At 47.7% G+C, this 16,551-nt stretch overlaps 4 protein-coding genes across 4 annotated transcripts; 1 reads left to right on the forward strand and 3 right to left on the reverse strand.

The window, feature by feature from the left end:
* Positions 1-1,910: 1,910 nt before the first annotated feature.
* Positions 1,911-2,288, forward strand: LOC147121337 (histone H2B type 1-B-like). The gene has a single exon (XM_085977665.1). The coding sequence runs from the start codon at positions 1,911-1,913 to the stop codon at positions 2,286-2,288; it is 378 nt and encodes a 125-aa protein (XP_085833791.1).
* A 5,681-nt stretch (positions 2,289-7,969) lies between these two features.
* LOC147121338 (histone H3) lies at positions 7,970-9,156 on the reverse strand. Its single transcript, XM_085977666.1, has one exon. It carries the CDS (start codon positions 9,144-9,146, stop codon positions 8,736-8,738), a length of 411 nt encoding a protein of 136 aa, XP_085833792.1. The 5' UTR covers positions 9,147-9,156; the 3' UTR covers positions 7,970-8,735.
* Positions 9,157-9,942: 786 nt separating this feature from the next.
* Positions 9,943-10,279, reverse strand: LOC147121339 (histone H4). The gene has a single exon (XM_085977667.1). The coding sequence runs from the start codon at positions 10,271-10,273 to the stop codon at positions 9,962-9,964; it is 312 nt and encodes a 103-aa protein (XP_085833793.1). The 5' UTR covers positions 10,274-10,279; the 3' UTR covers positions 9,943-9,961.
* A 2,482-nt stretch (positions 10,280-12,761) lies between these two features.
* LOC147121340 (histone H1-like) lies at positions 12,762-13,437 on the reverse strand. Its single transcript, XM_085977668.1, has one exon. It carries the CDS (start codon positions 13,410-13,412, stop codon positions 12,762-12,764), a length of 651 nt encoding a protein of 216 aa, XP_085833794.1. The 5' UTR covers positions 13,413-13,437.
* Positions 13,438-16,551: the final 3,114 nt, after the last annotated feature.

Raw genomic sequence — 16,551 nt, forward strand, 5'->3', positions numbered from 1 at the left:
CGCCCATATCAGATCGGGGATTCTCTCCCCGCAGCGTAAGGGTGACTGCTATCAAAACTGGGATGTTTATTATTAATCTCAGGTAATGCGTCGTAGAGGGCAGAATGAGTGCTGAGCGGCAATGACTGGCACTGGCTTATGAATTTTAGATCAGGTATCAGTGCTGCACCCTTTGAGTAAACTTGTGGCACGACATAAAACATGTATTCTCACCCCCAAGTTACTGGCCTAATGACTTATCACCCAGGCTGTGACTTTCCGTCTTCGGACCCTGCAGAGAGATACCTGTACGTCGAGGCTCCGCCTAGATAGTGTGCGCTGCCGAGTTATTTCTTCCGCCAGCTGCACGGCCTCAATTACGACACGCAGCTCCTGTTTGTAAAACTGTGGGGTACCCGTGCCTCCTTGCAGGAGCTGCCTGTCTTCTACCAGGAACTGCTCAGGATCTGGAACAAGGATGCCTGCAGATGGAATTCTCCCCCGTCAGGAGTGGCGGCTGTCCTACGGGAGCCGCTGCTCAGGAATCCGCACCTCCATGAATGTGGATTCATGTGGCTGGCGGAGGGCAGAGTTGTGTCTGTCACGGTGACCAGAGTCGGGGACCTACTTGCTGGCGGAAGAGCGGGTTGTATGGCACCAGAGGTGTTGGCGCAGCGCCTGTCCTGGGCCAATGCCCAGCTCGCGGCCAAAGCCATCGAGTCGCTGAAAGTGGCACTGGGCCCTGACTCCACTAGATGTATCGAGGAGGCTCAGGCACGTGGGGTGATCCCGTCCGAACTGATCCCCGTCCAGACGGAATTCCTAATCGGTGCCCGGCCCCGAAATCCTTCTCGGGAGCCGGCGCCTCACAACTTGAGCCGTCTCCGGGAAATCCCTTCCGTGCCTTTCCATTCTGCACGGAGGGGATTCCTGTATGGACTGCTCTTGAAGACCCTCCTTTTTGCCATCCTCGGCTGCCGTCCAGAGACACCTTGGCACACCATCTTGCCGTCCAGAGGAGGCGGGTGTCCCCAGTGGAGGGCTCTCTACGCAGGAACCCTCCCTTTATCTATTGGGGACTTGGCCTGGAGGGTGTTGCATGGGGCAGTCTGGTGCAATAAGGTTTTAAGTAGGTTCACGGACCCAGGCCGCCTGCCTTTTCTGTGGTCTGGACGAGTCCGTGTTCCACATTTATGTAGCGTGTAAGAGGTTGCAGCCCCTCTTCCATTATTTGAAGTGGCTGCTCCTCGATCTTTGGCTGCACTTCAGTCCCACACTCCTGAATCTTTGTTCACCCGGTGCGGAGGGGAGCGGGCAGGTCGGGGGGCCTCCTTGTAGGACTGCTCCTGGGCCTGGCCAAAGTGGCCATCAACTGCTCAAGGCAGCGGGCGGTCAACAGGGTCGGTCGGTCCGCCTACCTGCTTCTCTTCTGCGGCCACGTTCGTGCCCAGGTAGCCCTGGAGATGGAGCAGGTTGTATCCGCCGACATGCTCGAGGCCTTCCGTGACCGGTGGACGCCGCAGGGACTGGAGTGCATCATCACCCATGGAAAACAAATTTTAATTTAATTTGTTACATTTCATTTGATGTATTTTTTTAAGTTACAGTTTTTTGTTGATTGATCGAAGCACAATAGCGACACAGTGAGCGGCTATTTCAATAAAAACTGGGGTTGGAGAGACTCTTTTGGAAATGTACTTCCTGGTTGCAGTGAGAAAGCTTTTGATTGGTGACAGGTACTAAATCTAATTGGATATCCAAGGAAACCAATCAGAGAGTTCCTCGAAAAAGTTTGTGACATCATTACAAACGGACCAATCACAATCATTGCCTTCACCCATCCTTTATTAGCATAGCGCTGTGGGGCTGCCTATTTAATCCGCTCCCAGAACGCATTCGATTTATTTCTTTGTCTGAAATTGAGTTTGAAGATGCCTGAAGAGAAGAAGAAACCAGCTCCTAAAAAGGGGGCCAAGAAAACCTTGAATAAAGCGCTAACAAAGAGCGGTAAGAAGAGGAGAAAGTCAAGGAAGGAGAGTTATTCCATTTACATCTACAAAGTGATGAAGCAGGTTCACCCCGACACCGGCATCTCCTCCAAGGCCATGAGCATCATGAACTCCTTTGTGAATGATATTTTCGAGCGCATCACGGGTGAGGCTTCCCGCCTGGCCCATTACAACAAGCAGCACACCATCAGTTCCCGGGAGATCCAGACCGCCGTGCGCTTGCTGTTGCCTGGGGAGCTGGCCAAGCATGCCACGTCTGAAGGGACAAAGTCGGTGACCAAATACACCAGCTCCAAGTAAAACAACACAACAGACCAACAAGACAAACATAACGGCTCTTTTAAGAGCCACCCACAGTTTCTCTGAAAAAGCTACACCAACGTCTCTCTGGAATTGTTTTATTGTCCTGTTTTTTCTATATATTACATGTCTTTCTGGAGTTTGGTAAATGTTTGTTTTTTGTTTTAATCTAGTAGGGAGTTTCTTCGAAATGCAATTTTCGGTAGGATTTAACACTGATCCTTTTTACTCTGTTCTCAGCCCCGTTCATATTTCCCAGGATATTATTGGTTAGAGCGATTTAAGGGGATTGGGTCAGTTTTCAGTCGTTCATTTTACTCTTCCTGAAGTTGGTTAATTTATTATCAGGAATATCAGTTCATTAACCATAAATCCTTGGTCGAATAGCAACTCTTAATATCACTGTTTGATTAATTGCACCAGGAGTCTCGGCTTGGGGTTAATTCCCGCTGCAACTCCTGTGAATGAAAATGTTACATTGTTATAGTATCACATCGTTAAATGGAACAACTTTGGTATGGAACTACTTTGGTATGGTGTAGTTATATTGCTATGTGGCACAGTGTGCACGGGCAGTGCACAGTGCAGCGTCGGACATCTTGTATCACTCCGCACCTTGCGGCAGCACTGAAACAAAGCAAATACAGCTAAGTAAAAAGCACTAACTAAAAATGAACTAAAAGTGTCTGTAATATATATAGTATATATAAGAACACAAGGAGACACAACATGGTAGCAGCGGTATAAGTGAGTACAAAATTGAGCTATATGAACTACGAATAAGACGAAAAGTGATTTTATGAGCTGATTGAGAGTGAATCGTACGGGAAACTAAAATGACTGTGCAAATGCAACCCCTCATGAACTGGGAAGCCGACGATATATTAGAAGCATTCCGCAAGTTCAAACAGAAATGTGAGCTTACATTCAAAAGCTTCCTGAAGGATACTAAGAACGAGGAAAAGGTTAGTTACATTCTGTTGTGGACAGGAGAAAAAGGTCTAGATTTGTATAATAGCTGGAGTTTGACTGAAGAGGAAAAGGAAAACCCTGCGACAATTTTTGATAAATTCAGCAACCATCTAGAGCCTAAATCCAATCACCGTGTACACAGATACAAATTCCAGAGTCTAAGACAGGAACCCGGTGAAACAGCAAACAATTTCCTGACAAGGCTGAGAAATGAAGCCAGCAAGTGTAAATTTAAGGAAATGGAGGAAAGGCTTGTGGACCAGCTAATATGGGGGTCAGTGCATGTAGAGGTACAAAAAGCCCTGATAGGAAAAGAAAAGCTCGGAATTACAGAGGCTATAGATACTGCAAGAGCTCATGAAGCCATGAAGCAGCAAATGAAAACGCTGATTTCTCAAACGGCTGACATGCGGACGGCTTCTGAGACGGACAACAGAGTGGATGCAGTGAGAGAAATGTACAACACACAAAGACATGCACATGACAATGGGGGAAACATGTGCAGAAATTGTGGAAGACCACACGATTACACAGACAAGAGGAAATGTCCAGCATATGGAACAAGCTGCAATGCATGTGGCAAAATAAACCACTGGGAAAAGAGGTGTAGAACGAAGAAAGACGGAACATACATCCAAAACAAAGGCGGACAGCAGAACCAGAGAAAGAAACACAATATCCATGACATGGATGAGCAGGATGATGATGATGATCACGACAATGCACTAAACATCAAAACCATAACGATACAGCTTCACGAGCTGTCCAGAGCAGAAAATACTCCGAGGAGAGAATTGCACACCATCATCCAAAATCCAAAAAAAGGTCACAGGTCGGCCCACAACCATCAACTTAAAGTTGAAGCTGGACACAGGGGCTCAGAGCTACATTCTCCCATTGAGACTGTACCAGCAGATCTTTCCCGAAAACCTGAGAGAAGATGGCTACCTGAAAAATGGTTGTTTAAAGGCAAGTAATGTCACGCTGACAGCATACGGGGGGAGTGAGATTAAACAACTCGGAATAACCGTTATCAAAGGGACACATAAAAGAAAGAACATCAACTGCATGTTCTATGTCACCGACACTGAGGGGTCAGCGATCCTGGGATTAAACAGCTGCGAGAAGTTGAGATTGATCTCAGTGCATCACGAGCTGACGGAAACGCCACTGAAGATAGACAGCAAAACCCCACTGGAGAACCACCCACAAATCAAGAGTAAAAAAGACTTGATAGACATGTATCCGGAATGTTTCGATGATACAGTGGGATGTTTCGGAGATTTCCAATACCACATCACCATCGATCCAGAGGTAAAGCCCATTATCCATGCTCCACAAAAAGTACCCATCGAGCTGAAGACAAAGCTTGAAAGAGAGCTAAAGGAGATGGAAGAAAAGAGAGTGATCGTAAAGGTCACTGAACCCACAGACTGGGTAAACTCAATTGTGGTACGAGAAAAGCCAAACGGGCGTCTCAGAATATGTTTGGACCCCAAAGATCTAAACCAGGCGATAAAGAAGGACCACTATCCCACCCCAACGCTAGAGGAGATTATGCCATCACTGGCAGGAGCCAAGGTTTTCTCAAAACTAGATGCCAGAAATGGATATTGGAACGTGAAGTTGGATGAGGAATCAACAACACTGACAACATTCAACACACCATTTGGGCGTTACAAATTCCTGCGGCTACCATTCGGGTTAAAGGTCAGTCAAGATATCGTTCAACAGAAAATAGATGAGACATACAGAGGCTGTGAAGCAGCTATAGGAATAGCTGACGATATTCAGATCTATGGAGCAGATGAAGGAAACCATGACATGCACCTACATGAGGCCATGGGGACTACCAGGAAGGCTGGCATCTAGTTAAATGCAGATAAGTGCATAGTTAAAGTCAATGAATGCCAATTCTTCGGTATGATTTATACACCAGAGGGAGTCAAGCCAAACCCAGAGAAGATTGCGGCGATTGCTGAAACGAAACCACCCAAAGACAAGAAAGAGCTGAGGAGTTACCTCAGCTTGGTCCAATACATGAGTTCTTTCATCCCACACATGTCGGATCATACAACAAATCTCAGAGGGCTATTGAAAGAAGACGCCGAATACCAGTGGTCTGAATCACACGAAAGGAATTTCAAACAACTTAAAGAACTGTTGTGCAAAGAAACAAGTCTGTCATATTATGACAGAAGAAAACCAATCACTCTGCAAGTAGATGCTTCTACCAGAGGACTAGGGGCAGCTCTGGTGCAGGAAGGAAAGCCGATAGCTTTTGCATCAAAGGCCTTGACGTCAGCCGAGACGAGATACGCCAACATAGAAAGATAACTATTAGCAGTAGTGTACGGATGCGAGAAAATTCCATACATACCTATATGGCAGGCGATTTACAATAGAGAGTGACCATCGTCCACTAGAACAGATCTATAAGAAGAATCTGTGCAAAGCGCCTGCAAGACTGCAAAGACTACTTCTAAGGATCCAAAGCTATGACTTCACGCTTAAATATAAGCCAGGAAAGGAAATGGTGTTAGTAGATGCGTTATCTCGATTGTCACCATATGAGAAACACGAGGTGGAGGGCCTAACAGTAAAAATCCACCACCTAGTGAATGTTACCCCTACAAAGCTCAGTCAAATCAGAGATGAGACTAGCAAAGATGAGGATTTGCAACTACTCACACAACAAGTAATACAGGAGTGGCCGGAGAGAATCCAGCAGGTACAGGCGACAATTCGTCAATACTGGACGATTAAAGACGATATTGCAGTAGAAGACGGTATTCTCCTTGCTGGATTGAGGATCATCGTGCCAAAGACGATGCAGACACAACTTCTCCATCTCATACATGAAGGCCACATGGGAATGGAGAAATGCAAGCTGAGAGCCAAATCAGCTGTATACTGGATAGGCATGTACAAAAATATCGAACAGATGGTCTCTGCATGTGGTATATGCCAGAAATACAGAAATGCACAACAGAAAGAGGAGATGATACCTCGTGAAATACCGTCAAGACCATGGCACACTGTTGGGGCAGATCTCTTCATGTGCAATCAAGAATGGTATCTCATAGTGGCAGATTACTATTCCAAGTTTCCTTTTGTGAGAAGGATGAAAGACTTGAGAGCCACAACTACCACCAGGATTGCAAAAAGCTTGTTTGCTGAACAAGGAATCCCGGAAAAGGTAATCTGTGACAATGGAACCCAGTTCACATCGAGTGAATTCAGAGCTCTGGCAGAAAAGTATGGGTTCACAATAGTAACCTCATCCCCACATTTCTCAAGGGGACACGGGTTCATCGAAAGACAGATCCAGACTGTCAAGAGAACTCTCATCAAAAGCAGTGAGATGGAGGAAGACCAAGACCTTGCCCTCCTATCACTCAGATCAACACCACTTAAAGCAGACATGAAATCACCTGCGGAATTGCTGAATGGGAGGAAGTTTAAGACTACACTACCAGCAAAAATACATCCTCCCCAGGACCAGGAGGACTTCAGACAAAAGCTGGCAGAAGCACAAATCATAGGAAGCAAACATTACGATAAACATGCAAAGACGCTACCAGAATTGCTGAATGGGCAATCAGTGCATGTGCAAGACCCGGTGTTGAAAACCTGGAATCCAGCCAAGGTCATTGGAAAAGCTGATACTCCAAGATCCTACTTCGTAGAGACTGAACCTGGTAACCAATACAGACGGAACAGACTCCACATCAGACCTTCACCTGAACTGGATAAGCAGCAGACAACACCAGCAACATTGACAACACCAGCTACCACAAGCAGTACAACACCAGAAACAAGCGCTACAAATCAAACAACCACGAGCATGCACACTCCAACTCCAAAGGCGACAGCAACAACAACGACGAGAGCGGAACACACCAAAACACCACAGAGAGGAATGGTCACCACCAAACCCACAAGATGGAGGGACAACATCCAACCACCTGAGCGATATCGCGAATAAAAAAAAACTCACGATTCTTTGTAGTTTATAATAGTTTAGATATAATATTTGTTAATTTAAATTGTTAAATTTCATGTTTTAGTTTTTTGAGAAAGAGGGATGTTACATTGTTATAGTATCACATCGTTAAATGGAACTACTTTGGTATGGTGTAGTTATATTGCTATGTGGCACACTGTGCACTAACACACTGTGCACGGGCAGTGCACAGTGCAGCGTAGGACATCTTGTATCACTCCGCCCCATGAGGCAGCACTGAAACAAAGCAAATACAGCTGAGTAAAAGCACTAACTAAAAATGAACTAAAAGTGTCTGTAATATATATAGTATATAAGAACACAAGGAGACACAACAGAAATCAATCCATAATCTGTGATGTTTGTTTAGAAAGATTCCGCTGGAACGTGTCTTGTTAAACAATGCTGTGCTCGGGTGTTTCGTCCCACCCGTTACAGACAATTTGAAAGCGAGCAGAATAAACACTAATTTAGACCAAACTGAAAGTGTCTGAAATTTGTGAAGGGAAACGTGGAACTGAGACTAATTTTTTGACGAGGTAGTTTTATTTACTAAAGCCGTTGCTGGTCTTCCGAACATATTGGCGGGCTTTTCAAATTTGAAATTTTCTGCTGCTTTCTCATTGCCGCCTGCTGATTGGTGAATCAAGCGGCTCTGATTGGTGACATGAACAGCCCAATGAGAATCAGTACAGAGTGACCAATCACAACTGCCTTCACTGCATTCCTCCTGAAGGTATAAGGGCGAGAGCGGGAGCAATTCCTTGTTCTTTGTGAAAGTATGAGTTGGTGGAAATGTCTGGAAGAGGAAAAAGCGCCGGTAAACTCGAGCCAAGGTCAAGTGTCGCTCATCTATCTCAGCGCTGTGAGCTCCAAGAGCAAATGAAGCGGCCAGAATTGAATCTAATAATCGGCACCGACTCGATGGGCCGAATGGCCTCCTACTGTGCCGTGAAAGGATCAGAGTTTTCTGAACAGCTTCGGAGCTGATGAATTCCTTTAATAGCAGGGCTGGATTCGATTCTGCTGGTTCCTTTCTGCCTCCTTGCCCCACCTGCACTCTCTGGTCACTAAGCTGCCTGTTACCCCGCCCGATTCTCGCCCCGTGGGTTAAAGGCGACTGTTCCAGGGAACGCGGTTAAAGTCCGCGATGGAGATGTGTTGCGTGTTCTCTGCACCGATTTCAGTTTATTAAAGTAAGATCACATCTAATATTTATGAACAACAAATCATGAGAATGGAGATGGTTCCATAGCTACTTCCAACCAAAACGGATTTTTATCATTAAAGCCCTAATAATGCATCGTAGAGGGGAGTTTACGAGCTCTCCATCCTAAATGCATGCTCACCCGCAAGTTACTGGGCTAATGAGCAACAGATATCACTGGTTCAGGAGATCGCAGCTCTTTCCTTTGCCGATTTGGTGGCTCTGAAAAGAGCCGTTGTTGTACTTGGTGCTGAAGCCGGGTTTAGGCGCGCTCTCCGCGGATGCGGCGGGCCAGCTGGATGTCTTTGGGCATGATGGTGACTCGCTTGGCGTGGATGGCGCACAGGTTCGTGTCCTCAAAGAGCCCCACCAGGTAAGCCTCGCTGGCCTCCTGCAGGGCCATGACAGCCGAGCTCTGGAAGCGCAGGTCTGTCTTGAAGTCCTGAGCGATCTCTCGCACCAGGCGCTGGAAGGGCAGTTTGCGGATGAGCAGCTCGGTGGATTTCTGGTAGCGGCGGATCTCCCTCAGAGCCACAGTGCCGGGTCTGTACCGATGAGGCTTCTTCACTCCGCCCGTGGCTGGAGCGCTCTTCCGGGCCGCTTTGGTAGCCAGCTGTTTGCGAGGAGCTTTCCCTCCAGTCGATTTGCGCGCTGTCTGCTTGGTCCTGGCCATTTTCTCACAGATCTCAGCACAATCTGGAACACAGCCTGTTAATGCAGAGCCGGCTCTGCGGCCGCCTTTTAAAGGGTGTGTGAGGGCCCGCCCCGCCCCGGGGCTGTGACTGGCTCCAGCCCGACCCCCAGTCCGGGGCCGAGCTCTGACAGGCAGAAGGAAACGCCGGCAATTACCGGGCCCCGATTGGCTGAGTTGAAATTATTCATCATTTTCAAAACACCCGCCACTTTCAATGTAACGGACTTTGAGAGAAAGCTTGTTTGTGACAAGAAGTAATAATCTCTCTTTTATAGTGGCAGACTTGCGGTCAGAGATTCCCGGCGCTGTTTTACAATCGGGCTTTAAATCGACTCCTTCCTCGGTTCTGTCCGATGGGGAATGGTCTTCACTTTGTGCGCTAGTGTAAAACGGGTGAGAGGGAATCGGCAGCCCGTTTTAGTCTCTCCCGATGAATATTCCCATTGACTTCAATGGTGCCGACGGGCTATCACCCGATTTACACTATTGCAGATACCGGTATTTAAACAATAAATGTGAGGAGACTCGTGTTCATGTGTAGGTGACCTCGCTGTCTTTACACCCAGGGCGGAAATAATGTTCCAGATAGAACAGAAATACTTTCCCACTACAACATATCCCCGCCCCCGTTGGTGAGTCTTAGCGAAATCTCCCCCTATTCATCAACTCTCTTAAACCAATTACCATCACAATATCTCCCCACTCTAGTTCCCAGGTGACTGCTCTCTCGGTGAGTTGTTGGGTGGCTCTTAAAAGAGCCTTTGTTTTATGCGGAGTAGAAAGGGTCGAGTGGTTTAGCCGCCGAATCCATAGAGAGTGCGGCCCTGCCGTTTCAGAGCGTACACCACATCCATGGCAGTGACCGTCTTACGCTTGGCGTGCTCAGTGTAGGTGACCGCATCCCTGATCACATTCTCCAGGAAAACCTTCAGCACCCCGCGAGTCTCCTCATAGATCAGGCCCGAGATCCGCTTGACACCGCCACGGCGAGCCAGGCGGCGGATGGCTGGTTTGGTGATGCCCTGGATGTTATCACGAAGCACTTTACGATGTCGCTTGGCTCCGCCTTTACCCAATCCTTTTCCTCCTTTACCTCTGCCAGACATGGTCGTTGTTCATTCAAATCGCTGCTGAGTGAGACACGAACTGCTGCTGGTTTCTTTTTATAGAGCTGGCTCCGACCTGACTGAGAAAGCGTCAGAGTAAAGGAGACGGCAGGGGAGGAGACAGATTGAGTCACACAGAGAGAGAGAGACCGGGAGGGGAGGAGACAGAGTCAGAGACAGAGAGACCGGGAGGGGAGGAGACAGATTGAGTCACAGAGAGAGAGAGAGCGGGAGGGGAGGAGACAGAGTGAGAGTCAGAGACAGAGAGACCGGCAGGGGAGGAGACATACTGAGTCACAGAGAGAGAGAGACCGGGAGGGGAGGAGACAGACTGAGAGTCACAGACAGAGAGAGAGAGCGGGAGGGGAGGAGACAGACTGAGAGTGACAGACAGAGAGAGAGACCGGGAGGGGAGGAGACAGACTGAGAGTGACAGAGAGAGAGAGAGTGAGAGTCACAGAGAGAGAGACAGCGAGAGTTGGAGGGGAGGAGACAGACTGAGAGTCACAGACAGAGAGAGAGAGAGCGGGAGGGGAGGAGACAGAGTGAGAGTCAGAGACAGAGAGACCGGCAGGGGAGGAGACATACTGAGTCACAGAGAGAGAGAGACCGGGAGGGGAGGAGACAGACTGAGAGTCACAGACAGAGAGAGAGAGCGGGAGGGGAGGAGACAGACTGAGAGTGACAGACAGAGAGAGAGACCGGGAGGGGAGGAGACAGACTGAGAGTGACAGAGAGAGTGAGAGTCACAGAGAGAGAGACAGCGAGAGTTGGAGGGGAGGAGACAGACTGAGAGTCACAGATAGAGAGAGAGAGAGACCGGGAGGGGAGGAGACAGACTGAGAGCCACAGAGAGAGTTGGAGGGGAGGAGACAGACTCAGAGACAGAGAGAGACCGGGAGGGGAGGAAACAGACTGAGAGTCACAGACAGAGAGAGCTGGAGGGGAGGAGACAGAGTGAGAGTCACAGACAGAGCAGAGAGCGACCTCTGATCTTCCAGCTCCACCTCCAATTTTCTGCAACCTCCAATTTCAAAACATTTATCGGCAACAGAACCGGAACACAGCTCCGCACAAATCCTTACAGACTCGGGCTTCATATTCAAGGATTTCCAGAAACTCGGAGTGTTTAAATAAGGTCCTGTTACAATTAAGAATCAGTAATATTCCCGCCTATGTACAGTCCCTCTGTAACAAGTCGACCCGCCTCCTTCCATTTCAATTCAATTCAATTCAAATCGCTTTATTGGCATGACAAGTTACATCTTATGTTGCCAAAGCATCGGAAAACATTCATGTTTGTTCACAAAAATACAGATCTATCCATACAGTGTATAAACAGATATATCCCTGAGTATAAATATATACTTTCATATAATTTATATATACTCTTATATTTACTGGTTGTCCCTCTGTTTATGGCAAGCTGTAACATAGTGTGCCGCTAGTGTTATGCAATTTCTCTCTTCCCCTAGTAGGTATGGGAGTCTTTGGTCGTCATTCAAATTTCTGAATTCCGGGCATATTTTTGTGAATTTTGGGTAGAAATTCTCCCTTATGCCCTGATATTTTCTACAAGCTGTGAGGAAGTGCATCTCTGTCTCCACCACTCCTTGACTGCAGTGAGAGCATATCCTGTCCTCTCTTGGTAGGCGGGTCTGTCTGTGTCTACCTTTTTCGATCGCCAGGTTATGTTCACTAAGTCTGTACATTGTCAAAGTTTTTCTCAGTTTGCTATCCTTTACCATGGTCAGGTAATCAGCCATGTTGTATTGTCTGTTTAGGGCCAAGTAGCAATTGAGTTTGCTTTGGGTTTTTGTTGTTTCTGCCCAATATGACAGATATTTTTCCTTTTGCTTAGCGACGATTGTGTTGGGTCAAATTCTTTGTGTTACGCTGTCACTGTCCTGGGGCTGGTTATTGTTCGTGTTGTTAGTAGTTACTTCACTGAGTCCCAGGACTAGTTGACTGAGGGTATTCTTCTTTATAGTCCTCTCTTGGCATTTCAGGGCTTCCTAATGATAGCATTGGGGGTTGCTCATTTCTATTCCATCTCCCCACACCTGCCTTCCCAGCCCAGTTCAGCAGTTTACAAACACCTTATTCCAGCTGATTTGGACAATCTCATGTGTTGCGATTTGAGTTGTGACGCGGGGTTTCTCCGCCAGTGTTACCGTCTCACTGAGACTCTCAACCTGAATCTGAAATGAAAATGACCATGAACTGAGACTGGACCCGAACACATCCCCAGTTAGTGAGGCCCGGCCCGGACATCCCATTCTGTTTTATTGCAGACAGTGGGGGGAGGGAGCGAATGTCAGCGAGTCACCAGGGATCCTGGGTTTACTTGAAATGATTTCTATCTGAAATCTGAGCCCGGCGCAGGGACAGGAATCATTTGATTCCGGGATCAGCTCTTTTCTGAGAGATGTGGGTGGCTCTGAGAAGAGCCGTTGGGTTCAGATGTTTACAGGTTACACTTGATATTTTACTTCTTTTTGGGCGCTGCTCTCTTAGCCTTTGCTGATTTCGACTTGGGCTTGGCCTTCGATTTTTCCACCCTCTTGGCCGCCTTCACCTTTGCCACTGTGGCCCTCTTGGGGGTTTGGGGCTTCTTCGCAGGAGCCTTTTTCTTAAGAGTCGCCGTCTTATTTGGCGTTGGCGCCTTCTTGGTGCCCGTTTTCTTGGTGCCCGTTTTCTTGGCTGCTGATTTCTTAGCTGCCGGTTTCTTTGTTGCGACTTTCTTGGCTGCTGCTTTCTTCGCTGGAGATTTCTTGGCTGCTGCTTTCTTCACCTTTACCTCTTTTCCCTGGCTTTGCTGCTTTGCCATTTTGACAGAGCCGGAGGCGCCCTTGCCCGTGGTGTGCACCAAGATACCATTTTCCACATTCCTCTTGATACTCGCCCTGATCTGGGACCGGAGCTGCTCCACATCCAGGCCGCTGTCAGCCAGAGCCTTCTTTATCGCGACCATGGACGTCCCCTTGCGATCGCTGCAATCCGCCACAATCTTGACGATCTGCTCGCCCAACTTGGGACCGGCTTTCTTGGGCCGGGAAACAGTCTTCTGCTTCTTGGGAGTCTTGATTTGAGCGGCGGCGGCTGGAGGAGCCGTTTCGGCGGCTGCGGTGTCATTCATGTCGGGAACTCTGTAGAAAATCTCTCTGACAATCAGAAGTGGGTCAGAAATGAATCCAGAGGTGGCGGCACAGAGCAATTTAAAGGCAGCGAGCGGACGGGGCGGAGACATCCTGCTGTCAGCTCCCGGCCCCTGCAGCATTTCTGTGTTTCTCTCTCCTCATAAACTCTCCGATACCATTGAAAATCCGGCACTCCAGAATCCCAGTCGAGATCCTTCCTGATTCTAAGACCAGAACGTTTGCTGTCGAAAAAGTTTCAACCGAATTCAAGGCTCCAGTCTCGATTTAAACCCCTTTCAATGCTGCACTCATCGCGCTCTCTCACCCGATCGCTGACATGGTCTCTGGTTTTCGACTGAAATCTTGATTATCAACTCAAGCTTTACCTTAAATTCCCACTTCGGGGCTGAGCAGGGGAGCAGGGCGATTCTATGACTGGCAAATATTTTTATTTTACACAAGAGGGACTCGGCAATCCGGCGATGAGTCCGGACACACAAACACAGTGACATTAGACTTGGCCGCCCGCCCCTTTAACACACTCTCTGACACAATGTTCACATCTGCACAGTCACAGGACAAACTGTTCCCCAGATTTACAGTTCCCAGGACAGGCTTTCCTCTCTGCTCGGCCTGTGCTGCGGATTCACGGGGTGTTAGTTGTCGTTTCCCAGCTCAGTAACTGTTAAACACTCTGAGGCCGGCGCTCCTCGCAGAGTCTGTTCCCCAGATTCAGGGGCAAGAGCCAATCACAGCTGTGGCTGTGTTAACCCATATCTGCTTTTAAATTACTAATATTGTGTGCACGCAGAAACATGTTTTTGCTTTATATATAAATAGAAATTATATGTTCACCGCCCTCAGGTCTGTCTGCGTTTCCCTCTTCTAAACTGAGGGCCATATAACAGTAACTGGTGTCCTATCCGTCCCATCCTCAATACCCAGAGACGGCGACCAGAGAGACACAGACAGAGAGACACTGTATCAGTCTTCAACTTCGTATCAAAGTCTTCATATTACGCTCAATAACAGTTGATTCATATACAGTACAAAGAGAGGGCTGATAGCGACAGAGAGAGGGCGGAGGGAGAGTCAGAGACAGAGTGAGGCGGGCGGCGAGAGACAGAGATAGTATCAGTTCCAGACTGACCTGTAAATTCCCGTTTTATCCAGAAAGAACCCAATGGAGAGACAGAAGATGCAGTCTAGTTGCACACTGATCTTTTACCAGACAGGCATATTATTAATCGCGCACTCCGGGTGTTGTGTATGTACCTTTAAGGGAATAACTGGTCTCAGACTGCAGTACCGGCAGTGACCACCCCTATTGATAATGCAATAGAGGACTGGACCACGTATGTGGAAAGAGTCGAGGTATATTGCGAGGCAAACGAAATAGCCGATGAGAAAAAGGCATCGGTATTGCTAAACTTAATGGGCGCTAGAACATACGGCCTATTGCGGGACCTGATTACTCCAGCCAAATCGAAGGCGAAGAGTTTTAACGAAATTGTTGCTATCCTACAGGAACACCTAAACCCTGCACCGTTGCTGATAGCAGAAAGATTTAAATTCCACAGGAGAACTCAGCATAAAGATGAGAGCAATGCTGAGTACCTTACGGAACTACGCAAGCTATCAAAGCACTGCCAGTTCGGAGCAGGACTGGCAGATACCCTACAGGACAAATTTGTCTGTGGACTCCTGAGTGAAGGAACCCAGAAGAGGTTACTCTCAGAGAAAGAGCTGACGCTAGATAAGGCTTTCAGCGTGGCAGTATCGTACGAAGCAGCAGCCAGGGGAGCTGCGGAAATACAACAAAAGCCACAGGAATACGGCACCCACGAAATGACATGGGGATTTGCAAAATGTTATCGCTGCGGCAGAACTAACCATGACCAGAAGGACTGCTGGTCCAAGGACAAAATATGCAGGCAATGCGGAAAGATGGGACACATTGCATGAGTTTGCAGGTCTGGGAAGAAGACCAACGACAACAAAAAGGCTACTAAGGAACCGTACAAGAAAGTACAAAAGATGACGGACAGTAGTTCCGAAGACCATATGAGCGATAGTGAACCTGGGAACAAGAGACTAAGCTGTCTCAAACTTCACAATGTAATCGCAAAAGAGGATCACCGAACCATTTGGGTCACCCTCACAATAGCAGGGTCCCGAGTTAAAATGGAATTGGATACAGGATTGGCGCTAACCGTCATGAATCGACGAGACTACGAGCGGCTATTCTCACACATACCCTTGAGAGAGACATCCATTGTCTTGACGACGTATACAGGGCAAAAAGTATACCCCAGAGGAAAAATAAGGGTGCCTGTCGAATACAACGGCAAGAAAATACGGAAATTGTATCTCTACATACTGCAAGATGGTGGACCACTGTTATTGGGACGTGAATGGATCAGAAAGATAAGCTTAGATTGGCACTCCATTCATGCAATGACGGTGGATGGTAAAAAAGATGAAGACGTCACTCCTGGACGATTGTCAACAATCTTAGCTAACGCCAAAGAAGTATTTCAACAAGAACTGTGCACTCTTAAAGGCATAACCACCTCGATAAAAATAGCAGAGAATGCAATTCGCAAGTTTTTCAAAGCAAGACCGGTACCATATGCAATTCGCCCAGCCGTCGAGGCAGAGCTGGAGAATCTGGAGCATGCAGGCGTGTTGTCTAAGGTAGACTGGAGTGAGTGGGCGACACCCATCGTTCCTGTCATGAAGAAAACGTTAAGCAATAAGTCTGAGGAGCCAAGGAAGGTTCGCATCTGTGGGGACTTCAAGGTGACGGTGAACCCGGTCCTTCACACAGTACAATATCCTCTTCCAAGGATAGAAGACATCTTCGCCTCACTATCTGGAGGGAAGCGTTTTACAAAAATTGACCTAGCACAAGCGTATTTGCAGATGGAGGTTGAAGAATCCTCTAGGAAGTATCTCACGATAAACACTCACAAAGGTCTTTACCAGTATCATCGATTGGTATTCGGAGTAGCATCAGCTCTGGCGATATGGCAAAGAGCGATGGAACAAGTCCTGCAAGGGATTCCGGGGACTCGGTGTTACTTGGACGACATCCTAGTGACAGGTGAAGATGTCAGTGAATACCTTAACAACCTA

This window comes from Somniosus microcephalus, chromosome 3 (assembly GCF_052327205.1).
Source record: "Somniosus microcephalus isolate GS21.2 chromosome 3, FLI_Smic_1.0, whole genome shotgun sequence".
NCBI lineage: Eukaryota > Metazoa > Chordata > Chondrichthyes > Squaliformes > Somniosidae > Somniosus > Somniosus microcephalus.